This window comes from Trichoderma harzianum, assembly GCF_003025095.1.
Source record: "Trichoderma harzianum CBS 226.95 unplaced genomic scaffold M431scaffold_12, whole genome shotgun sequence".
Lineage (NCBI taxonomy): Eukaryota > Fungi > Ascomycota > Sordariomycetes > Hypocreales > Hypocreaceae > Trichoderma > Trichoderma harzianum.
In genome coordinates, this window is record NW_020209260.1 from 976,680 (window position 1) to 1,000,067 (window position 23,388).

General features: G+C 48.2%; 11 protein-coding genes and 1 non-coding gene across 12 annotated transcripts; 7 read left to right on the forward strand and 5 right to left on the reverse strand.

Moving 5' to 3' along the window:
- Nucleotides 1-1,492: 1,492 nt before the first annotated feature.
- On the reverse strand, nucleotides 1,493-3,333 carry M431DRAFT_241440 (hypothetical protein). The gene is made up of 3 exons (XM_024913717.1): nucleotides 2,859-3,333; nucleotides 1,827-2,796; nucleotides 1,493-1,769 (listed from the first exon to the last, which is right to left on the reverse strand). Exons 1-3 carry the CDS (start codon nucleotides 3,193-3,195, stop codon nucleotides 1,763-1,765), a joined length of 1,314 nt encoding a protein of 437 aa, XP_024771054.1. The 5' UTR covers nucleotides 3,196-3,333; the 3' UTR covers nucleotides 1,493-1,762.
- Nucleotides 3,334-4,111: 778 nt separating this feature from the next.
- On the forward strand, nucleotides 4,112-4,218 carry M431DRAFT_t156. The gene has a single exon. It is a non-coding gene; the product is annotated as a tRNA-Met (tRNA).
- Nucleotides 4,219-4,259: 41 nt separating this feature from the next.
- On the forward strand, nucleotides 4,260-5,785 carry M431DRAFT_150342 (hypothetical protein; the record flags this gene model as incomplete). The annotated part of the gene is made up of 2 exons (XM_024912814.1): nucleotides 4,260-5,224; nucleotides 5,279-5,785. Coding segments are annotated over exons 1-2 (1,179 nt in total), but the record flags the coding sequence as incomplete, so codon positions are not given.
- Nucleotides 5,786-6,223: 438 nt separating this feature from the next.
- On the reverse strand, nucleotides 6,224-6,892 carry M431DRAFT_485224 (hypothetical protein; the record flags this gene model as incomplete). The annotated part of the gene is made up of 1 exon (XM_024916268.1): nucleotides 6,224-6,892. The coding sequence occupies one exon, from the start codon at nucleotides 6,890-6,892 to the stop codon at nucleotides 6,224-6,226; it is 669 nt and encodes a 222-aa protein (XP_024771056.1).
- Nucleotides 6,893-8,791: 1,899 nt separating this feature from the next.
- Nucleotides 8,792-10,296, forward strand: M431DRAFT_93178 (hypothetical protein; the record flags this gene model as incomplete). Its single annotated transcript, XM_024924446.1, has 3 exons — nucleotides 8,792-9,372; nucleotides 9,482-10,051; nucleotides 10,116-10,296. 3 exons carry the CDS (start codon nucleotides 8,792-8,794, stop codon nucleotides 10,294-10,296), a joined length of 1,332 nt encoding a protein of 443 aa, XP_024771057.1.
- Nucleotides 10,297-10,976: 680 nt separating this feature from the next.
- M431DRAFT_40546 (hypothetical protein) lies at nucleotides 10,977-12,137 on the forward strand (the record flags this gene model as incomplete). The annotated part of the gene is made up of 1 exon (XM_024914902.1): nucleotides 10,977-12,137. A coding segment is annotated over one exon (1,161 nt), but the record flags the coding sequence as incomplete, so codon positions are not given.
- Nucleotides 12,138-13,215: 1,078 nt separating this feature from the next.
- M431DRAFT_511478 (hypothetical protein) lies at nucleotides 13,216-13,952 on the reverse strand. The gene has a single exon (XM_024919660.1). The coding sequence runs from the start codon at nucleotides 13,769-13,771 to the stop codon at nucleotides 13,340-13,342; it is 432 nt and encodes a 143-aa protein (XP_024771059.1). The 5' UTR covers nucleotides 13,772-13,952; the 3' UTR covers nucleotides 13,216-13,339.
- Nucleotides 13,953-14,719: 767 nt separating this feature from the next.
- Nucleotides 14,720-15,845, reverse strand: M431DRAFT_93375 (hypothetical protein; the record flags this gene model as incomplete). The annotated part of the gene is made up of 3 exons (XM_024924471.1): nucleotides 14,720-15,000; nucleotides 15,062-15,554; nucleotides 15,615-15,845. 3 exons carry the CDS (start codon nucleotides 15,843-15,845, stop codon nucleotides 14,720-14,722), a joined length of 1,005 nt encoding a protein of 334 aa, XP_024771060.1.
- A 1,460-nt stretch (nucleotides 15,846-17,305) lies between these two features.
- M431DRAFT_523251 (hypothetical protein) lies at nucleotides 17,306-18,309 on the forward strand. The gene has a single exon (XM_024920532.1). It carries the CDS (start codon nucleotides 17,350-17,352, stop codon nucleotides 18,196-18,198), a length of 849 nt encoding a protein of 282 aa, XP_024771061.1. The 5' UTR covers nucleotides 17,306-17,349; the 3' UTR covers nucleotides 18,199-18,309.
- A 457-nt stretch (nucleotides 18,310-18,766) lies between these two features.
- Nucleotides 18,767-19,153, reverse strand: M431DRAFT_485231 (hypothetical protein; the record flags this gene model as incomplete). Its single annotated transcript, XM_024916269.1, has 1 exon — nucleotides 18,767-19,153. One exon carries the CDS (start codon nucleotides 19,151-19,153, stop codon nucleotides 18,767-18,769), a length of 387 nt encoding a protein of 128 aa, XP_024771062.1.
- Nucleotides 19,154-21,330: 2,177 nt separating this feature from the next.
- M431DRAFT_93041 (hypothetical protein) lies at nucleotides 21,331-21,990 on the forward strand (the record flags this gene model as incomplete). The annotated part of the gene is made up of 3 exons (XM_024924434.1): nucleotides 21,331-21,416; nucleotides 21,519-21,696; nucleotides 21,763-21,990. 3 exons carry the CDS (start codon nucleotides 21,331-21,333, stop codon nucleotides 21,988-21,990), a joined length of 492 nt encoding a protein of 163 aa, XP_024771063.1.
- A 393-nt stretch (nucleotides 21,991-22,383) lies between these two features.
- M431DRAFT_93124 (hypothetical protein) lies at nucleotides 22,384-23,103 on the forward strand (the record flags this gene model as incomplete). Its single annotated transcript, XM_024924441.1, has 2 exons — nucleotides 22,384-22,665; nucleotides 22,726-23,103. Coding segments are annotated over 2 exons (660 nt in total), but the record flags the coding sequence as incomplete, so codon positions are not given.
- Between the last annotated feature and the right edge of the window lie 285 nt (nucleotides 23,104-23,388).

Genomic DNA, 23,388 nt, shown 5'->3' on the forward strand with positions numbered 1-23,388 from the left:
TTTGGAACAGAGGGAAGGTATCAGCAGTACCAGCTGGATGGAGGAAATAGTGGCCTGATAAGACTCTCAATGAGCTGGAAACCCGTCTGGAGCATCGTGAAAGGCGTTACTGAGCGGCAGGATGCCGTGTGGCTTGCTTGATACATATCAGACAAGTTTGGATATGCTCCCAGGTATTTGAGCGCGGGAGAGTTCCGTCGGAGGGGCAAACATGTGTTTGAGTGATATATGATAAAAATCCTTCTAGAACGTCGTTCAAGGTCGTCTGGCGCTCTTTATCGGGTTACAAGAGGCCGGTGACGCCCAAAGTCTCGTGGGAAGTTGCAGGTGCTACCAAAGCTGTGTGCTCTTGGAGAGGGGATATTCGACGCCGTCGGACCACATACGAGAGGGACCTGCGGATCATCGTGATACTGTCTGGGTTAATAAGGTTCTACGTGTGATGGATAAAAGCGCCGCAGATATAAAACTTGCATGAATGAATGAGACATTGAGGTCCATTGCGCTGTCAATCGCCGGGGTAGTATGGCCGGCAGAGTTCAGATGCTCTATTGCTTCAATGCCTTGTGATGAAGAAAGAGAAAGAAAAGGCCGGTTAGGTAGAGAGGTCAGCTTTCACAGGAGCATAAACAGCGATAACCTAGTAGGATATCGTGATTTCCACGTTGGCTAATCCGGGGCTGATGCTCCCACGACTCGGCCTCGGAGGAAGCACATGCCTCGGGAATGAATTGGTGTTACGCAGTGCATGGATTGCTCTACTTGAGCTGTGTTTAATAAACAGAGCTGGCTCACGATGTATTCCTTCGGTTTAATTTGCCATCCCCAGTAATGGTCTTTGTGCAATATCGAGCATTGTTTTCGGCCGAGCGGGACAATGGTGCTCCAGTGGTGCTCCAGCCGTCCGCTTGCTCTCACAAACCTTGGCTATAATCAGAATTCATCACAACAGTGGAAGCAGAGGTAAAAGGCCAAGAAACAGTCACACAACAACGTTTGGAGCATAAGACAGCATGCGGGTGGCCGATCCAGGACATCCCGTCATACCCATGGAAAGGCACATTCGTGGCGTCATCAGAGGGTACACTTGAAGACTCGATTCTGTTAGTGAGAGGCTCCATCAGTGAAGCCTCGTATTTTCTCGCTCTATTTCCGGCTTCCTTCTTCAGACGATATCCAGAACACATGCGAGCTGACTGAACTGCCTCTGCTGTGGCAAACATTCAGCTTTTGGCGGCCCTGGAAGTACCGACCGGGGTTGAGCACCATCTCTGGTATTGGCAGCCGGAGAAGAACTAATTCGACGCCTGTTCTTCACCGGGATGCACTGTTTCGGACCGAATGAGAATATCTGAATCATCTTCAGACCCTGTCAGTAGAACGGTGCCTACCCGAAGGTCCTTGAACCTGGGTATTCTGGGTTCTTGATGTAAAAGAGGAACAGACATGAGCGAGCGAGTTTGCTGAATCCCATTGGGCACCGTACGAGGATAAGGGGTAGATCTGAGATTTTCTGCAGCCATCCGCGGACGGATCCGAGGGGTATGCAGCACGAAAGGGGGGCTGTCAAATTGAGTGTGTCACAAGCTTTCCACTGCTGAAGCTGTCATATCCTCGTAGAATGGATTGCAGCCTCGGTTGTGGAAGGGAAGTCATGCTCGAGAAAGGGAAATAAAAAGATGCAATGATATTAAAGCTTTTTGCCCGAGTATCCTTCAACGCCATACATGCCATAAATCCATCATCATACAGTCAAATCACCTCAAAATCTAGATGAAAAAGAAAAGAGTTAGCGTAGTACATGGATCTTTGGATTCAAGACGCACCTTATTTCATATGAACCTGCTCTCGTCATGTACCGCACCCACTTGACACTGGAATAGTTGCTCTTCTCAAAGACCTTTAGATAGCGTACCAGCAAGCCTGAGCTGGTAAACATGAGCAAGCTAAAATTCATGCTCAGGGGCGGCCGGCTCCACGCCTTTTGGTTTGTCATACTGGTCAGGGAAGCCTCGGCAGTGAGGACGTATTCGCTCTGGCCCGTGAACCTGCCAATCTTCCAGACAATGACGTTCTCGCTGGGCTCGTACTTGGCCTTGCCCTGTGTGCAACGCTCGGTGATCTTGGCGGTGTTGAGGGGAGTCGGGATCTTGATGATGACATTGGTGGCAAAGAGCTTGGAACCGAAATTGGCTTTGACGCCGATGCTGTACTCGACCTTTGTGCGGCTGACCTCGTTGACGATGGCGTGTACCTTGAAGGGGAGGTTGACGTTTTCCGTGGCACGGTAGCGCATGAGCTCGAACTCGCCGTCGGGCGGGACGAAGCTGATGATTCTGTCTGTGTCAAACTTGCCCAGCTTGACGCACTGGTGGAACTGGCAGTCCTCCAGCGTGACGCTTCCCGCAGCGGCCTTGGTGGCCTTTGTGCCCATCTTGTTGCCGCTGGGCAGGCTCAACAGTCCGTCGTTATCCAGCAGCAGTCGATCGTTGAGGCCAAACTTGCACTCGGGGGTGCCGGACAGATAGGCGCGCATAACGATCTGGCCCGTGACATCCGCTCGCAGAACTGCGCCGGTGGCAGACATGAGCAGGTTGACGTCCTCGATGACATCAACAAAGGCCTCGTTCTTGCGGTACTTGACGTCTGCCTTTCGCCATGACAGCGCGCCGGTGGCCTGCATGGTGATTTTGGACGTGTCTTCGGGGCGCGACTCGGACTTGACTCCTTCGGTGGTGATGTACATTTTGAGCGTGTCTGTCTCGGTGTTTTGCGGATAGCCAAAGTCGATGATTTCTGCGGTTGAAGAGTGGATTGTTAGTAATTGTGATGATAAGCAAAAGCTTAGAAGAATTTACCATCCAGCAGCTCGTAGACCAGCACAAAGTTGTTCTTGACGGCCTCCTCGTCAAACTTGCCAAAGTACCCCTTTCCCAGCTGAATCAGCCGGTAGAGGAACTCAAAGACCAGCGCGGCATTGGCGTTGCTCTTGGTGATGGCGACGAGGTAAATGTTTTCGTGCTTGACATGGCTGAAAGTCGTGCTGCCCAGCGTCAAGATGGGCGATCGGACCTGGGCATTGGAAATGACTTGGATGCGAAAGACGTCGGCAAGGCGAGGGCGGCAGTCGTTGCGAAAGGCGCGGAAGATGAGATTCTCGCCCTTTTGGTTGAAGATGAGCACGCCCGAGAGCATCTTGGATAATCTTTGGAGGAGAAGGGAAAAGAAAAGGAAAGGAAGGGGAAAGAGCCGCAAAAAAGGAGAGGCCGTGACTCGAGCAGCAGACAGAAGACTTGACGTGCTGGAGTTGGAGTTGGTCAAGGTGAGGCTGCGATGCGACAAGCTCCAGGTCGGGCGATTAATGAAATCGAGCTGCAGGTGCGGAAGCGTGCTGGAGAGCCCCGCCGAGGCGCGTGACTATGGCGCCAGAGAGGAACAGGTACAGGGGCCTAATCACTGTAGTCCCCTGAATTGATAGCACCGTCCCGCTATAACCACTTTTTGGCTGTGTATGGAGGGCATATCGCGGAATATTCGGATCAATCCATTACTAATTGATCAATAACACAATGGATGTTCTCTGCGTTTTGAGAGCCAGAACTGATTCTGGTTTCATAGATATTATGATCAATACACGATCAAGTGATAGTTATCTATACTGTGAAGCCACCATGTAATTAAAGGCACAGGCACTATGTAGGATTCGGAGCTCTCTTGGACATGAACAGCTTAGCGCTTTAATCGAGCTGCATCTTGAGCAAATGCAGACGTGGAGTTGCTATATTCCGGGGTCTTCTGGCAGCTGCAGCAGCCGTTACATTAGAGACTGCTCAAAGATAAAATGGCATCCATATTCGTCTTCCTTGCTATGGGCATCAATTGGTAATAGCAGGAGGGAGGATAAAAATGTACATGTAAGTACAAGTACACTGAAAGGGCATATCTCGGGCCGGTGAGCTTTGGAGCTCTTACATCCCATCTGGTGACAAATCTAAAGAGTGAACAATTTCTCTCAAGTATTCGATAAGATGCTGGTGTTGGATATTCGCTGCTAGCATCAGTATGAGGCCAGCTTGATAATTGATACTACGCCCCTTGCTTTCAATAACGGGTCTTCGTGGCGCAGTTGGCTAGCGCGTCAGTCTCATATTAGACGATATGATCCAAACATCAGTTTGGGCCATCTGAAGGTCGTGAGTTCGAGCCTCACCGAGGACAGTTATTTTTTGCCCTTTTCATCAAATCCCTTGTCTTTCTGTCAATGCCTCTTCTTTTTTGGTCACTCATCAGCATACGTACAGTTTTTGACTCTTTTGCTCCTGTTTCCATGTGGAACTGAAACATACCGCGTATTTGCTTCAGACGCTGTCTTTGCGGGTGTGGCTGTGCTGTCGTGAGCCATAAGACACCTCGTCATTTACCTTAATCCTTGATACTAAGCTCTCATCTGTTGCTTCTCACCTCACACGCCCTCAATTGTTGAGCCTGCGTCGCTAATTGCTTTCTCTTTTATTTCTATTTTGTATATTTCTGTTTATTCTTCTCATTTCTCATGTCACAGCCGTTGGAATTCCCATCTTCCTTTGTGACACCATGGAGAGACTTGCTCCTCTCCCACCAACATGAGAGCTCCAAAGACTCTCCCAACTATCACGATCCTGAGGCCATTGACTCCCTCTTGACGACCGGCACGCCAAAATTGCTCTACGTTGGCACGGGGCATTCAATATTTACTCGCGCAATTCTGCCTGCCATTGCATCCGCCAAGCATTCAATCCATTTCGTCACCTGTTACTGGGCCGCCTCTCCATCTCTCGACGGCATCCGCCAGACTCTCATTCAGCTAGCTGAGGCGCGCTCAAGGGCTGGAGAGCCACTGCCTACGCTGCATGTAAGCATTGGCTTCTCATCTTGGGGACTGTTCCAGAAACTGTTTCACACGTCTGCACCAGAAGGATGCCTCTATCCGCCGTCGAAATGGGCCAAGCTGGGCTTGCCGGATGAGGCGACGCTGAGAAAAGGGGGTATTGAGATGACGGTCAAGAGCCTCTTCTTTACACCGCTGAGCGTGATGCATCCCAAGTATGTCATAGTGGATGAAGCTAAGGCGTGGGTTCCGAGTTGCAACGTGAGCTGGGAGCGATGGTTTGAGGGATGCGTCGAGCTGGAGGGCGACGTTGTGGACAAGCTGCTCACATTCCACTCCCGAGTCTGGGGAGCCAGAGTTGACAAGATAAGGGCAACAAATAACGATAATATCGAACTGGCAAGGAGACAGAGGATGGTGACGAACGGAACCCGAGGCGGGGATATCGACGACGGCGTTAATGAAGACGTCGAGACCTCGAGTTCTTCGCCTCTCAATGAAGAGGATGATGATCGTTCAGCTACGCAATGCATTCACTTCACCGCCGTTGCGCCAACGCCGGCCATCTTTCTCCCATCACCGCATCATCGAAATCCCCGATTCAGATTCTTTCCCTTTCCCTTCTTTTCTCAGTCCAATCCGCCCATGACACCTCTCAACGCCGCGCTACTTACTCTGTTTGCAAATGCTCGCCACGACATTCATCTCGTCACGCCGAATCTCACATCGTGGCCCGTGATAGATGCTCTGCTAGAAGCACTTTCTCGAGGAGTCAATGTCCATGTGCGTACGGGCCGCAATATGATGGTCATTGAGCAGCTTGTTACTGCTGGGACAACAACATCGTGGTGTATCCGGCGGTTTGTCAAAAAGTACAAAGCTCTGTGTAAGCGATCTCAGCGGAATGACCTAGAAGCCCAATCAGTGGCGCCAGGACAACTAGAGATACTTTATTATAAGCAACTCAGCGATAGGGCGAACCTCGAGGATGAACCCGTCTTTAGCCATTTCAAGATGACAATGGTGGACGGCGAATACTTGGTGCTGGGCTCGGGCAACATGGACAGGGCTAGTTGGTGGACAAGCCAGGAGATTGGCGTGCTGTTTTACATGCCGGGATTTAGAGAGAGGAGAGTGTGGGAGAGTGTGCTTGAGAGGAGAGCAGAGGTGGTGTTTCGCAGCTGAGGCTGATTGTTTGCTACAGTTTGGAGTATCTAGTTGGATATCAGCGAGATATGGATTTTCAGAATACCCTGAGTTTCTTTGTTCTTACGGAGAATCATGCCGCTTCTCTATTTCTATTTTATTTTACTTTATTCTTCTCTATTTTCATTACTCAGCAATGCGCTTATGCAATCAAACATCTTGAGCCTTGACTCTCTCAAAGACGTTGACAAACTCCATGGCGTCCTGAGCACCGCTCAACCTGAACTTGCCCTGAATCGTGTAATCCGGCACGCCACTGATGCCCCTGAACCGCGCAGTTCCAGCAGACATGTCAACCTCCTCGCCTCCCTCATCACTCTCCACAATAGCCTTCTTAAACTCCGCCTCAGGAATACCCGCTCCGACGGCAACATCCTTGAGCACATCGTGGTCGGTAATGTCCTTTTCATTCTCAAAGTACGCGGCGAAAAGCCCGTCAACGACCTTGAGCTCCGTCTCATCGCCGTGCTTCTTGGCCAGGTGAATCAGGCGATGTGAGTCTCGCGAGTTGCCAACCCTGCCGCCAAAACGAAAGTTGATCCCGACGGCCTCGCCAACGCCGCGAAGGCGATCCTGGATCATGGCCGTCCGCTCGGGGCCAAAGCGCTGCACATAGTAGCCCTGCTTATCAATGCTCTTGCCAGGACCCCGAGGGGAATCTGGGTTTAGCTGGAAGGGGGCGTATTTGACCGAGAAGGTGTCGGAGGAAGAAGGATAGCGCTGCTGCCAGATTTGCTGGGCTCGCTGGACTTGCTTGCGGCCAACGTAGCACCAGGGGCAGACGGTGTCTGAGACGACGTCGATGCGGAAGTGTGTCATGATTGGCGTGATTTTGAAATATCAGACCCGTGTAATTGACGGAGTTGTCAAGCGCTTAGAGGCTTAGAGGCTTAGAGATCAAAGTTCGACTTGTTGCAGGGGGTTTTGAGGGTTGTGTGATATGTGACAGGCAGAGCTGATGGGAGTTGAGCCTCGATCTACCGCAGAAACTTGCCATTTATACCAGGGCACCCTATCCCCTTGCACGGTTTATCCCCACGGTCTGATTGCTCTACCGATAGCTGCTTCTCCACGGACCACAGCCAATCTGCAACCCTCACGGCTTTGGATTTGAAAGCAAAACTCCACTGTTTAGGCCGCTGACCTAATCTAGACCTTGCCTCGGCGGGTATTTTTCTCCGTCGTTGGTTTGGATCGATTTTCCCTTGTACGTGTATTTATAATACAAGCGTGGGATTTAGCCCTACTTGTTAGTTCAGCCCAGCGGTTGCTAGTGAGCAAGTTATTGCTATGGTCTAAGTGGGATGAACTGGAGATTCAATATCGAAGCAATTGGACATCCATATTAAATAGAGATTTGACTTGAACAACAGCACATGTCGAGAAATTACAAGTACAAGTACTGTCTGTAACTCCAGTACATCGAGTGTAGAGACAAAATGCCGATCAGACCATGGATGTATGTCATGTAAGCCCGTGCCGGTCCCTGCCGTGCCGCTCCTCAATGCAGTAGTTGGAGCGAACGGCTCCGCTTCCGTGTGCTTCATCGGCATATTCCGTGTAAGTCATCCAAGTCGTCTCAGACAGGAGGGTTCCTAGAAGCTGCCTGGAGATGAGATGAGGGTTGTGTTAACGGTGGTGGACGGAATTTCTCTCCCTGGGTCGAAGAGTCGGAACTGCTGCGTTATTAATAACTCACAATTCCGCAGCTGTCCTCTTTCGATTTGAGAACGAAGTTTCCTGGGTAGGTTCTTGCGCCGCTAAGTCGGATTCGATCTATAGCCTTTGGTCCATCATCGCGGAATCTAAGCCCCAATAGGAGTACTCATCTCTCGTGAGTGGTGGGCTAGCAACTGGGAGAAGATTGACTTGCATGATCCGTAGAACCATACAGTATAGACTAGATCAAGGGTTTTAGCGTCCAATTAGCATTTGACAGCCTGACTAGAGAGCGGACACTTGAGGCGGGCCAGATGCCCTTGGAAAGTCACCGCTTCTCGCACTCGTTTAACCTCCGTTATCCACAATTTGCGGATGTTTTGCGCAGTTTGCTATCGGAATACATGACATAATATCTCGAGGACCTTCAACATACATGTAGCTGCGGGTAGCCTAGCCAGACATCAGCAATGCGACATTTGTAGGATCAAAATGCTCATGGGTGTACCTAGTTTAGAAGGCCAATGACCGCAACAATAACCGATAACCGATATATGACATATGACTGTAGACCAGATGTTGTGTAGTTTCGGGAATACGAATGAGTCTGCATTGACAACCCTCTCAAACTAACACCATGTCTATATGCCGTATGCCGAACCCTAGCGGACTTTTCAGTTGCTAAGCGATTGATAACCTCTGAAACAGACGCTTCCTTGCAAGCATGGCGTGAGTAACTCCGATTTTCATGCTCCACTCATCCGCGACGTTGAGGAGTTTGGAATCCAAATTTCGTATTAGCAAGGCATGAGTGATCGTCACGAGGAGCCTATGATCGCCTTTCGCATACCCGCCAAGACTAGGGGTTTTCGTTGATGGATATCTCCACCATGAGTGTTTTCGTATCCTGTTGTGTTACCCAGTAGCCTGCCCGAGTATAAAAGGAAGACGTTTCCCTCAGCCAGAATGTAATTGAGAAACAAATAAACACAGAGTCTTCAATCAACAACATTTTTATATACCCTTTCGTTAGAAGACACGAGATAAGTAAGATTCATCATGGCACAAGCTCCTGAAAAGATTGACCCTGCGCCTCTCGGCCAGCCCCTTGCCTTTGAGTTCAGTGGCAAGACGGCCAAGAACCGCTTCATGAAGGCTGCCATGTCTGAACTGCAGTCAAGTTGGGACGACAAGGATTTGACAAAGAGAGGAATCCCAACAAAGGAGCTTGTCAACCTTTACAAGCTATGGGGTGCAGGTGGATATGGAGTCATTCTTCTCGGCAACACCATGATCGAGTACGACCAGCTCGAAGGCATCGGAAACCACATTATTCCCTCGGAAGCACCATTTTCTGGCGAACGATTTGAGAGGTTCAAGGACATCGCCTCGGCAGCCAAGGAGCATGGCAGTCTCGTTTACACACAACTGAGCCACCCGGGTCGACAAGTTACGGACAACATTCAGCCTCACCCCATCTCTGCTAGTGACGTACAGCTGAAGGGTTCTGAATTCGGATCATTCGCCAAGCCAAGGGCGATGGAGCAGGCTGATATCGATCACGTTGTCAACTCGTTTGCCCACGCAGCTGAGTATTGCTACAAGGCCGGTTTTGACGGTGTTGAGCTCCATGGCGCACAGTAAGTCTCAAGACGGAGACATTTCTGATACATTTTCTCATCTGATCATTCGGTTGAGCAATTGGAGAGGAGGGTCCAGTGGAGTGATACTAACACATATGGCTTGCAGTGGTTATCTCTTGGCCCAATTCCTGGCACCGTCGACCAATTTGCGGACAGACCAATATGGCGGCTCGCTGACCAACCGAGCAAGAATCATCTTTGAAATCACAGATGCTATCCGCGCCCGCGTTCCCGACAAGTCCTTTAGCATCGGCATCAAGCTCAACAGCGTCGAGTTCCAAAAGGGTGGCTTCACAATTGAAGACTGCAAAGTTCTCTGCGCAGAGCTCGAGAAGAACAACTTTGACTGGGTTGAGCTTTCGGGCGGCACATACGAGTCTTTGGCGTTTGGGCACAAGAGGGAATCTACCAAGAAGCGAGAGGCCTACTTTATCGAGTTTGCGGAAATGGTCATCCCTGAGCTGAAGAAGACCAAGGCTTACATCACTGGCGGTCTGCGCACGACTGCCGGCATGGTCAAGGCGTTGGAAAAGATGGATGGAGTTGGCATCGGTCGCCCAGCTGCTCACGAAATCGACTTGCCGCAGAAGATTCTCGACGGGGTTACTGATGCCGCCATTAAGCAACTGATTAACGAGGACATCTTTATGATTACCAACGCCGCCGCTTCTATACAGTGAGTTAATTTTGCACGGGAGGAGCAGCCAGATCCTGTATACTGACATGGCATTGCGATGTAGGATGATGTTGGCTGGTCTTGGCCATGAACCACTCGATCTGAGCAGACCTGACCATGAAAAGGTCATCCAGCGCGCAATCGAGAAATGGCTGGGGAACAGGCAGAAGGGCGGGCTGCCAGGCCCTCTCTATATCGAGGGCCTTGACCTTCAGCCTTATGGAACAGCCTACGCAGCAGCCTAACTGACATTTGAAGGATCTTTGCATAGGAGTTAAACAGTATATTTAGAGAAAGTTGACGTGTACCCAGAGCGTCAATTTGGAAAACTGTTTGTTCCATACATGCTCTTCCAGTGTTATTCGCACAGCATGCGTGTGATCAAGCTTAGGCGTTGCCTAAACGTAGCTGCATGCACACTGCCTTCGCGTGTAACATTTTAAGTGGTGGCTTAGGCATCACGTTAATGTCAATAACATTGATCCTTCGCTTACGTGGTAAAGGCATATCTGCCCAATCTGCGTACGATCAGAATTTTAATTGGTTCGCTGCCGGTTAGGTACATAGGTATGTAGGACAACATGCAGGTGAACGTGGCTGATCCGCAAGACGATTGAATCGCATATTTGCTGCCCAAGGCTGAATCATCTTGGGTCAACCTCGTTACATATCTTATATTTAGGGTCGAACTGTTCCTCTGGTCGCTGAGGTCCCAAGCCTTAACCTCTTTTTGCGCTCAAGTTCTACCATTGAAAGCTGATTTCTCAACATCGTTATTCATCAAGTTATTATATGCATCATGGAATTCTTGGAATTCTTAGAAGACTCGGAAGACTCAGATTTCTTAGAAGACTCGGAAGACTCGGATTTCTTGAAAGACTTGAAAGGCTTGAAAGACTTGGAAGACTTGAAAGACTTGGAAGACTTGGAAGAATTCAAGTATATCCCTCTCAATCTGGAGAAGCCTGCGATACGGTTACTCTACCTACATCCTGGATTTGAAAATATGATGATATCTTGCGAGCTTTCCGAAGCAGAATTACACCAGCGTGATCGTATGATTTCTTATGAAGCTCTCTCATACACCTGGGGTTGCTCTGAGCTTTCCGGCATCATCCATGTCAACGGTTGTTGCCTGAGAATCACGCATAATCTCTACAGCGCGTTGGTTGATCTTCGCTACCAAGACCGTCAACGTGTCCTGTGGATCGACGCAGTATGCATTGACCAAAAGAACGATAAGGAGAGAGGACATCAAGTTGGTCAAATGGGAAATATTTACAAGGAAGCCGATCGTGTGATTTTCCGCTTAGGATTGGGGTCAGTTGCAACAGATATCTTTATGGAAAGCCTGCAACAGCTGCAGAAAGAGAGCATACGGCATGCTTGTAGAGCCTGGTCGCGCCAGGATAGTCGCTGGAGAGGCCTCTGGGAATGTTCTTTCAGGCCAATTTTGGAATTACATGAAGCTGGCACCTGGGAATTAAGAAAAGGTCTGCGGGAAATTCTGAAGCAATCGTGGTTTCGCAGGGTTTGGATTCTACAAGAAGTGGCATTCGCAAAGGCCGGCATTATATCTTGTGGTAGAAAATCTGTGTCAGCCCGCCTTTTTGGTCTTGCTCCTCTGCTCTTGTGGATTCACCCCGATGCGCACTGCCAATCTGTAATTGATATCATGCCCTCTCCGTGGAGAGAATCTACATGGTGGAGCGAGAGTCGAAGCTTTTACAAACTTCTCATTAATTTTCGGGGCAGTGAGGCCACAGATCCACGAGATCTCGTTTACGCGCTACGAGGCATGTCTTCCGATTTGACGAACAAATGCGACGACCTCCTTTTCCCAGATTACAAAAAGTCACAAGAGAAGCTTGTTCACGATGTCATACAGTACATTTACGGATTCGATGTGAGCAACCTTAAGATGGCGCCGCGCTTGTCTTCGATGCAAGAGCTGTTCAGTAACTTGCCGAGACTCGAGACGGATATTTTTAGGCATCTAGCAGAGATGTCACAACCCGAGCATATGGAGAGGATTCTCAAGATACCTGAAATCCTGGTCAGCCAAGATATGATCAAGGCTGCAGCACAATATGACAAAGACGGCAAGGTTGTCGATGTATTGCTTCGATCTCGTAGAGGGGGGTTCGAAATAGATGACGAGGTTTTATTATGCGCAGCCGCAAACCCGAACGCCGCCGAAGCAGTATTTGAGGCCTTCAGGTGCCACCAGCGTCGCCCCATCACCCCGAGCAAATTCTTATCGCTGCTGCGAACACAAAATATGGCCCTTCACCGATGCGGTTTCTTCTATCACTCAAGACCAAAGACTATAAACTCGCACCGATTTTGTGGGAGACAGCCAGGAATACAGATGAATACTCAAAAAAAGAGATTATCGGGATGCTGTTGCGGCAGAATGACTTCAGCAACGATATCGTATCAGAAATTCTCACGGTTGCTAACATAATCGAAAATTACGATTTACAAACAAATATTATTAAAACACTATTTCAGAAGAAAAGCAGCAGTGAAATTAATATATCAGAAATTCTGACTGCTGTTATTCATATCCGAGATTTCGGTTTACGGTTGGAGATTATAAAGACGCTACTGCAGAAGAAAGGCAGCAGTAATAATATGATATCAGAAGTTGTCACTGCTGCTACGAAAATCCAAGCTAGAAATTTACAAACAGAGGTTATCAGGATTCTGGTAGAGCAGAAAGGTAACAGCAACGATACTGTATCAGAGCTTCTTACTGCTGCTTCTGTTGTTAGACCTGAAAACCCCTATTTTGGAGAAATGATCATCAAGGCCCTACTAAAGCGGAAAGACATCAGAAACGATACAATATCAAAAGCTCTCACTTTCGCTGCCAATCATTATAGTTCAGCAATATTGAGGGAATTTCGCCGACTGAATCCTGGTTTTGAGATTTCCCGAGATGCTGTTATAGTTGCCATGAAGAATTGGCCAAGTGAAATAGATACCTTCAGAAAGCTCTGTTATTACTTTCCATCTCTCAATCCAAGCCGCGAGCAAGTCGCCTGATGAGGGCTTGAATGCAATGCCACTCCTACTTCAAGATCTGGCTGTGCATTGCCGGCTGTCTCCAGAGGAGTGATTTTTCCGTTGGATAGATCAACAAAGAGATGCAGGCCAATTTCGATCTAGAAGAGCAACGTTCTTGGTTATCATTATATAACTACCTTCCAGTCTTCACAACGATAGAATCGAGATGCGAATGATATTGCAATTTACTATTCCTTGAAGAATTGTTGACTTTCTCTACAAACAAATACCACCGCAATCCGCACCGCCGTTCTCAGGATCACAATCATCCAGCACATCATAACAATACTTTCCCGCAGGACAAGCAAAACCCGCAAATCCTCCACAAAACTCAGCCGTCTTCGGAACACAAATTCCCGGAATATCACAAGCCATGCCGCAGTTTGGCGGCAGCCGAGGGTCATCCTGGCACACGTGATTGCGGTCGCAGTTGTGCGGTGTCGGGGTGAAGCCGCCGCACGAGGCGTACTTGTTCTTGAACTCGCAGTGGCCGGGGCATTTGTTGAGCTCAGGGCAGTACGGATTGTCGGCGACGCACTTCATGTCGAAGGGGCAGGGAGCAATTTTGAAGCCACAGGGGCGGCCGACTTCGCTCTGCGCTGAGGCGAGAGATATGGCGAGGGTGAGGAGGACAGACTTGAGAAGCATGGTGAATTTTTGTATGTTGGTCTTTTATGTAGAGTAGAGTGTAAGAATGATGTTTATGTTGAGCTTGAGATTGTAAAGAAGAAAGGATCAAAGCTTAACTTATAACCTTGTATCTTTATTTCGTCAATGCTCTTGTCGGAGCCGATCGTCCGCATCGACATCCGGAAAGAACTATGCATAAAGTTGACCGTAGCAACCCGAGACAGCATTCCACGACACCGCCCCAAGGATGTCACACAGATTCCGCAAACTTAACAGAGCTGAAAACTGAGACTACGACGACGGGTAATCATTCACATCCCCCGCATAAATAGGCAAATAGGCAGCTCGTAAAAGAATCCCAATTGTGAAACATAGTGTTCTCCTTGCGTAGCCACGCCTGATGTCTCTGCTGACTATTCTCCCTTGACGTCTGATAGACAGGGTTACGTACGTTTGCCAATGTGAAGCGTTATACAAACTACGTAATATGACTACCGCTACGTTAAGCTTATTTGGTAGAGTGAAGCTACGGCAGAGACCTGCATAGTGTCATTCGATGGGGCTTGTCTGATATCATGTCATTGGAAGGATGTAAGGATCCGAGTGTCTTGGCGTGGGCTAGTTAGGCAAGGGAGTTGGCGCATGTGCTTCCTGTATGCAGGGCTCAGGGGACTATTGTAAGTATTTACGTGGTAGTGAGATCTAGACGGTTGAAAGGTATGTTATTGATCTTGCGGCTCGGAGCAAATTTCTCCCACCTTACGCGGTTCGAATTCGGCCTTTTGATTATAGAGGAATAGCTTTTTACTGCTCGATGGAAACGGAAATGGCCGAGGAAAGGCAATAGACAAACGCATCATCTCCTCATTTCTCTATTCTATGCTCTATGCTATACTTTCTATAATCTAAATCTCAATTGCTTATCATAAAGAAAACTCTATGACTCCAGAATAAGTGACTATTCCTCTACTGGCGCAGCTTCAGCAAGCTGTTGACCATGTCCACAATAGTCTCCTGCAGGGGCCTGAACTTGAGCCCCAGCTCAGTAACAGCCTTGGTAGTATCGAGGCGGTAAGCGGGAGGAAGAGGAGCGCCAGTGTTGCCCTTGGGTGTCAGATCCTTCTGCTCGGGGAACTTTTCTCGGATAATGTCGCAAATCTGCTGGTAGCTGTAGGCAGAGTTGGCAACGAGGTATCGCTGTCCAGCAGCCTCTGGCTTCTCAAAGGCCAAGACGTGGGCTTCGGCAACTGTGAGATTCATAGTTAGTAATTGTAAAAGAGGTCAAGATTGGATGTTGGGAAAACTTACGATCGCGGACGTCGGCGAATGCGTGGAAAGAAGTGTCAGGAACATCCTTCTCCGAGCCATCGATGAGTCGGTTAATGTCGCCGGAAGAAGTGTTGAGCGACTTGACATCGCTGACGCTGTGAACAATTGGTCCGTAGACCATGGGAGGGCACAGAGTAGCTACGGTGAAGCTTGGCTTGTTGGCCTCGACGTAGTCAAAGACGGCTCGCTCGGCGAATGTCTTTGAAGCGAGATATGCCATGACGGGGTTGCTGTTGGCTTGCTCGACGGTGATGGGGTTCCAGTCTGCCTCCTTGTAGACGTATCCGGGGCGCTGGCCTTGCATCGGGTCCAGAACAGAAGCAAAAGATGAAGTGACGACAATTCTGGAGACAGAAGGGTTGTACTTTTGGGCGGCCTCCAGGATGGAGGTGGTGCCCCGGATAGCGGGCTGCAGGAGCTCCTTTTCGAAGTCGGTAGCATTCAGGATAAAAGGTGAGGCAGTATGGATAATCTGTGTATTTATACAGATTAGTAATGTTACCATTTAGTGATATCCTGTGTGTGTACTTACACCATTGACTCCCTTGACAGCCTCGTCGAAAGCATTGGCAGCAGCCATATCGGGAACAATGGCAAAGCTAAGCTGCTCGGCATACTTTGAGTGAGTCTTGCGCACTTCTTCGGCCGTCTTCTCAGAGCGGACGGTTCCGCGAACGTTGTAGCCCATCTTGAGGAAGGCTTCCACGACGTGGGCTGCAATGAAGCCGGAGGCACCGGTGATGAGGACAGTTTGAGTGGCCATTTTAATGTTTAATGAGATTTTTTTGTCGGAAGAAGTTGTGTTGGACTTGGAATTTTTGGAATTAGAAGAGATTTTATGAAGAAAAAGTGATTTCTTTGTGATGTCTGTTGTTTAGATGTCTTTGAACTGTGTTGCTGGTGTGGATGAAATTATCTTCCTCGTCGATGATGTCCCCCTTTTATACATCTCCCAACGCTTCATGATGCCAGTTTGTGTGCCCATACTAAATCACAATATCTTAGTGTTGAAGAATTTTTAGCATCGCGATGAACAATCACATCTCCCCTTGATGGTGTATCATGTAATCTCGGAGGATTCATCGCCGTGGCTGATAAAGCTAACCATGTCATCGATGGGGGTCAAATGATGCCATTCAGAGCATCCATCTAGACTATGAAAGAGAAGAAGAAAAACAAAATGGATGAGAAAAAGGATTATCAATGAAAAGATCATTTGTAAGCCTCCCCTGGAGAAGTTCAACTCATCATGATTTTCTGGAACAGAAGGCAACCCAGCCGCGGAGATGCATCGCTCGCACGAACTCGGCAACGATGCCGTGTGCGATTCACGCGTATGAGAGCTCTCAATCAGGGTTAGTTGTAGAGCCAATGGCGATAAAGAATGGGGATTAGGAAGTTGCAAGTTGCTGAAAGCGTTGCCCAGGCTTGCAAGGAAAAGTCGATGCGGAGTTTCGCGAGTCAAGTGATCTTTGCGAGCGAGGCCCGGGCGAGACCCGTTAAAAGCTACGGCACACTAACGAATGGGCCAGTGATCTTGAATCATTCTTCTCTTTCGAAACGGCATCACAATTACGCGATGAGAGGAAATTAAAGAGTCTCAACTGTTTGGCAACTTGATATAGCTACACATACTTATCCGTACCTTGAGTCTTTAGAAAACAGCAAAGTAACAAACATCTCAAGATGTCTTCTTAACTACAACAACAACCAAATTCTTCTTGAAGTCCCTGTAAACAGACGTCATCATCTAGCGTGTCCATGGAATGTTTTACTCGATACGGTCTAGTATCCGGCTCTGCACTACCGAGAGATGCATGGGATCGTGCATCTAGGAGCCGGCACACTCCGTCCTCAAGAGTCAGTTGAAGATGCTATTTCTGAATTAGACTTTTTCCATTCGATGCGCTAGCGATAACTCGCGGGTTGTCACCTGACGAGAGCCAAACAAATGAAGCTCCCCGTTATAACTCGCCGTCCCTCGTGGCTGATCCCCCCACAGAGATCTGTTCTTCTACAGAGCTTCTCTTTTGCATTTGTCATGGGTTGGTAATTGTGTCGACTGAAGCATCTCCGGTTCTTACTTGGAGATGTTCGAGTTGAAGTTGACATCTATGACATATATTCTTATCATCTGAATCAGTTAAATATCCTTCAGAGTGGATTCTCTATATCCCTCAAGACGTTGAAACACAACACATTATAGCAATCGAGAACACCTTATTACATCTTCCCTATTAACAGGCTAACCATTGCACTTAATCAAAATGCCCATTGACGAATATTCTCACTTTTTTTCTAATGGAGACGTCAAGATCCATTACCACCTTTACGGACAGGGTCCAGCCTTGGTGTTTGTCCATGGCCATCCAGACAACGAAATGACCTTTTCCAAACAAATCGACGAGTTCTCCAAAGACCATACTGTCATTCTTCCTACCCTTCGAGGATATCCCCCAAGCGATGTGCCGCTAGACCCAGACGCCTACGATGGCAATGTTATGGCGGGTGACTTGGTGGCCCTTCTGGATCACTTGAAGATTGAAAAGGCAATCTTTGCAGGAGGGGATGTTGGAGGCATTACTGTGCAAAAGCTTGCTTTCCTACACCCCGAGAAGCTATTGGGTCTGGTCATCTTCAACACACCAATTCTCGGCACCATGATGCATCTCATCCACCACGATAAAGAACAACAGGAGCTGTCCAAGTACTCACTCAAGTACATCAAGCACAACCCCGGCGACGAGTACGACCTGGATCACGTTGTCCGCATCATCACGGATCCCGATTACCGCGCTAAAATTAAAGAGTATCTCAAGAACTCTCCAGAGGGCGGCATGTTTTACTTTTTCCGCAAGAACTTTCCCGCGCCGCCGTATGGCCAAAACATTGACACTTCAGGCATGCACTACAAGATGCCCTGTGTGGTGATCTGGGGAATGCAGGAGCCGTACTTTTCGGACAAGATGCTGGATGGATTCTATAAATGGTTTGATCAATCGGTCCGAGTTGTTACACTGCCTCAGGCTGGACACTGGCCTTGGAGAGAAGATGCGCCAAAAGTAAACCGAGAGCTGCGGTCGTGGCTTAATGCGCTGGAAAGCGGACAACTTTGATGGAATTCATGGAGAGAACATCGAAGAGATCGATAATGAATGGAGTAAAATGACAGGGATCGTTATGATCATGAAAATACGGGGGCATTTTGGGAGAAAAGGGAAAAGCACGTCTTTACAAAGAAATACCACAAAATATTTTAGGCTTTATATAAATACATCAATTGACTATAATGGTAATGATTAGCTTTTTTCTTGTAGTAATTGCTTGTTTGGTCTGTTTCTATTGCTCAACAGTACCTGAATGTGCATCATGGCTTATATCCAATGTGTTTTGCTTGACTGTCATATTGTAGTCCCGACATCAATGAAACACCACAAGATACTACGAGTAATTACGCTGGAGAATAAAGATGTAAAAAATAAAAGTCTTGTAAATGAATACCATATGACTCTAAAATGCTATCGAACCCGCTGTGCCTTTTCCCATGATATAATTTCCCGCTGTGCGCCCAGAGTTCCATGTACGCTCCCCCCTCTGCGTCCCCATTGATCTTTTGCCAACCAAATGCTTCCTGCAATCCTGCATGTCTTCTATTCCAGTCTTCGAGATGTAGAAGTGTTTTATTTAAGCAGATGCGGCCTCCTCGATTCTCTTCTGGGCCAATCCACCCAGCTTCTCAGCAGCGGCACCTAAGCTCCTAGGGTCAGCGCCCTGGATCATGGCCTTGCCGTTGACAGCAACCTGCTGGCCGTCCTTGAAGAACAAGAAAGTGGGCATGGCGGTGATGCCATATCGGGCAGCGACATCTTGGACGTGGTCAACGTTGACCTTTCCGAAGGCGAGGTAATTCTCGGCGGTGTGCTTGTCGGCAAGGGTCTGGTAGATGGGGGCGATGGCCTTGCAAGGAGGACACCAGTCGGCGTAGAAGTCGAGGGCGACGTAGGTGTTTGAGGCGAGGAGAGAGTCGAGCTGCTCGGAGGACTCGATGTGGTGGAGGTTCTCGGCACCCATTGTGAAGAAGTTGTGTGGTTGTTGGTGTTGTTGTGAGGTTATTGTTTGTGTTGTCTTAACGACTTAACAAGTCTATTCAAAGACTCTTGATGTAGGTTGATCTGATGTCTATAAAGATCAAGAACTGTAAAGGTGGTGAAGAAGATGAAGAGGGCAGAGGCGACTTTAAAAGTTGGAGTTGTTTTTGTCAGCGATTACCCGGATGGTGCAATGCTGATGAGGGGCGCAAATTAATGAGGCGTGGCGGGGTTGAGAGAGAAGCGGGCCGCAATTATCCGCAATATGCCGCAAATGGGATTTTCTGTGTCACTTTGTTTGCCTTGTTGTGTATTTAAGAGTGTTGGTGAGTAAGTTGTTTGCTGTTTGCTATTGTTGTTGAAGTTGTTGTTATTATTGTGTTGTGAATGTTTGCTTGTTTGGATTGAATGAAGATAAAGAAAATCTGAACAGAGACAGATGGATGCAAATATATAGATGGAATGAGGCCTAAAAGATACAGCGATGGATCTGTAATGCTCTGTAATAATTCGGACACCCGAATGACAATTTACGTGCGAATACGTGCGAGTACGAGCGAGGTGTGGAATACTGTGTACTCTGTAATACAGGTGCGACAAATTGAGGAATTTACAGCGAGGTAAGCGGGATCTCCGTGCCGCAACTTGTATCGCCGCTAGTCTTTTACTATGGAAGGGTACATCGGGTTCATGCAGCCGCTGTAACACCGTCTGTCTGACCGCCCGAAGTCGCTGGAAACATCAGGATTCTTTGTGGCTGATTTGGAATCTGGCGGTGACGTCATGTGGCTCATGCTGTGGCGCGTGCTGCTTTTGTCAACCAAATGATGAGAAGAGAAGAACAGAAGCTCCTTGCACAGCCACATATCTGACCCACGTGCATTATGTCATCAGATTCTGCTGCTTAGTTCATCGGGCAAAGCTTACACTCTCGCAATCAGCTGCCGAAATGGTGTTGGATGAACAAAAGAATCAAAGATATGAATGAGCTGACTTTAGGTTTTATATCATCTGGCACCTGCTGACCAAGTCGAAAACAATGGATCTTTTAAAAGGAGTTTCATAAATACCGCACAAGCTGCAAATATCTGAACTTGTGACCTCGCTATTAGTTTACAAATCAACTGAATCCTCTTCCACCTCGCATTGATTTACCCTGCATTTCTCAACACCGAGCGTTACAGCTGCGGAAAGAGTCTGCGAACCCGCTTCACAGCTTAGAGCCTCAACCAACTAGCTCCCGCAGCCTTTAATCAACCTTGAATCAACCAGCAATGACTTGCCGAATCTCTCAACCCCTGGCCTTGACCTAGTTGGTTGAGCCAACTGACTCTCCTCACAGCAGTTCTTTGCGCGCATCTTCAGCATGGAGCATCAACATGATCCAATTTCATTCTCGTTTCCTCCTGCAAACATGGAATTAATTTCTCATCAATAGCTCTGCTTAGAAAGCAACTTGTCTTGCAAATCCATCACCGCCATCAATATCTCTCAGCCAGCAACACTTTGCGACTCCTCTGAAACATCGCCATTGGATGCTTCCCTCAGTTGCTCCATCTCAAACCCCCAAATTGCCTCCTTGTCAACGTTGACACCGATCTAAACCCACGGGCCATCGGCTCTCGAAACAGGCAACTTGGTGCCTCCTTCGCGGGCTGTCGCATCTCTTTCACGGCTGAGAATCGCGGCGTTTTTCTTTGACACTGTTCGGGTTTCTAATCATCCCGCTTCGATCGCGGACTACTGCACCTCTTTTGACCGTAGCGCTCCGTTTCAGTGGCTGTAGACGGACGAGCTTCCCCGCAGTGAGGCTGCATTGCGACACATCCTCAATGAATTGCGAATTTTTTCAAACTTGATGAGGATAGCAGTGCCCTTGTCAAAGTTCCAATGTTGTGAGATGTATATCGGGTGTGGGGGCAAGCAGGGCACGTTGAGATGATGCTGGAGATGTGCCTTGTTTAGATCTACCTGTTTAGAGACGTCATGGGGGGCTGCACCGTGAGTACATGTATCTTATCTGCTGAGAGAATACATGTATAAAAGGGAACCGTTTGCTCCAAGTGAGGTTCTCTTCATCTACAAGCCATATCAAGACAGTCTTCAAGACATTGCATTTCTCTTTTCACACAGCTTATTTAGCAACACACACTATCGAAAATGACCGTCGCCAGCGAGTTTGAAGTTGCCAACCAGCAATATGTTGCTACGTTTGACAAGGCCGATCTGCCTATGCCTCCCGGCCGGTGCGTTTCACCCAGCTTTCATTATTCTCTACAGCAGTCCATCTTTTCTACACAGCAATTTGAGTATTCTCATGATTTGCTAATTTGAGATGAGATATTTAGAAAGGTTTTTGTCTTGACCTGCATGGACGCTCGTCTGGACCCAGCCAAGTTCCTCGGCCTGGAGGAGGGCCACGCCCACGTCTACCGCAATGCCGGAGGACGAGCTGCCGAGGCGCTGCGCTCCTTGATCATTTCTCAGCAAGCTCTGGGAACCGAAGAAGTTGTCGTTATCCACCACGTATGAATTGTCCCCCCAGAAGTTTTGATGCAGATAGAATTGGCTAGCTGACAAATTATTTATAAGACCGACTGCGGCATGCTTCTCATTCACGAGGAGGAGTTCCGCAACACTGTCAAGAAGAACACTGGAGAGGATGTCAGCCACGTTGCATTCTTGACCATCCAAGACCTGCAGAAGAGCGTCAAGACCGATGTCGAGCTTTTGAGGAAGAATGCTGCGATCAAGGATGTGCCTATTTCGGGCTACATCTTTGATGTCAAGACGGGCAAGATTAACAAGGTTAATGTTTAAGCACATGTACGTCTAGAGGGAAAATATATGTAGATTAATACCACCAGTTCATCTCAGTGTTTTCTTTTCGAGTTTTCCCCTTTTTGTTGCGTCACCAAGGCTGTTGATCAATATACGGTATCCTTTGATGTCGCTTGAGAAGTGCATACATGTGCACTTGACATGGGCTGTAATATTCTTCAATGGCGCTTGCAATTTAAACTCAAAGTGATATACTCGTACGTAACTCTGTTGCTACATAGGTACCTAGTAGGTAGGTGCCATCTTGCAACATCGCGATTCCCTCATCCAGAATCTGTCCACGTCATGTGTTTTGCCTCGCGCTCAAACGACCAGACGCAAGACAAATCACAACAAATCACAATCGCAAAGATGTCTGGCTCCCAATTCTAGTTCTGTTATACTTGCCGCATATCTTTCGATTCTGAAGAAGACTACAAGTGGCATATTTCTGAATTTCCTCATTCTCACTTTAGCTGCATTTCTTGCCCTCCTTCAGACGCCTTTCTCACGCACGATCAACTCCAGGCTCACTTGGAACAGAATCACGCCTCGTGCTCGTTATGCCATTTAGCCTTCATAAACCGCGAAGACGTCGAAAAGCATGAAGTGCGCGTCCATAACAAGTGTTTGGAATGTGGCGAATTCTTTAGCTGCTATTGGGATCTGCTGGACGTTCGTTCCACCTCCCGAACGAAACTCGTTACCCGGATGAAAAGGACTGATATCGAGTAGCATCAGGTCATACATGCCGAGCCATCCTGCGATTGCGTCTTGTGCGATCGAGAGTTTACCACCGACTCCGCCTGGGTGCTGCATCTGGAGCGCCGTCAGTGTCCGTCAGGCATCAACCGCGGAAACGTCAACGGTTGGGCAAAGGACTGCGACCAATCTGAGGCATACCTTGGCAAACAATTCAGCTACAAATGTCCCACTTGCGACTGGGAATTCCAAACCATGGGGACTCTTTTGGAGCACGTGGAGGGCGACGAGTGTGCGGAGGACTTGGGCGACGGGGAGAGGCCTTTGGCTATGTTTCTTTGCTTCATGAGGAGAGGTCTCATTAATATTGTTAACCAGGAGCGCATTGCTCTACGACGCTCTGAAAACTGAATAGGTTACTTATTGGCAGCCAACATGACTATGGATAGGATAAATTATAATACTATTTGGCCTTGCACACACACCAAAAGTTCAATTGTAAAAGAGAGACCTCTGAAAAGTGAGATTGTGGGACATTCTCTTTCATCGTTGTCACCAAATGTGAACACAAACATAAAAGCGTGTTTCTCTAGATAGTTGGGCATGCATCCAGTGCTCCTACTCGAGACTTCAATACAATCTTGTACAGTCACACTTGCTTCAGCTGTGGTAAACATAAATATAGCACTCGCCTCT

Bases quoted from the DNA above. Each gene is read 5' to 3' on its own strand.
- M431DRAFT_241440 (XM_024913717.1), bottom strand. From the start codon at position 3,195: ATGCTCTCGGGCGTGCTCATCTTCAACCAAAAGGGCGAGAATCTCATC. The intron at 2,797-2,858 runs GTAAATTCTTCT...CTTCAACCGCAG, and splicing joins GGTCTACGAGCTGCTGGATG to AAATCATCGACTTTGGCTAT.
- M431DRAFT_511478 (XM_024919660.1), bottom strand. From the start codon at position 13,771: ATGCTTCTCAAGTCTGTCCTCCTCACCCTCGCCATATCTCTCGCCTCA.
- M431DRAFT_523251 (XM_024920532.1), top strand. From the start codon at position 17,350: ATGCCCATTGACGAATATTCTCACTTTTTTTCTAATGGAGACGTCAAG.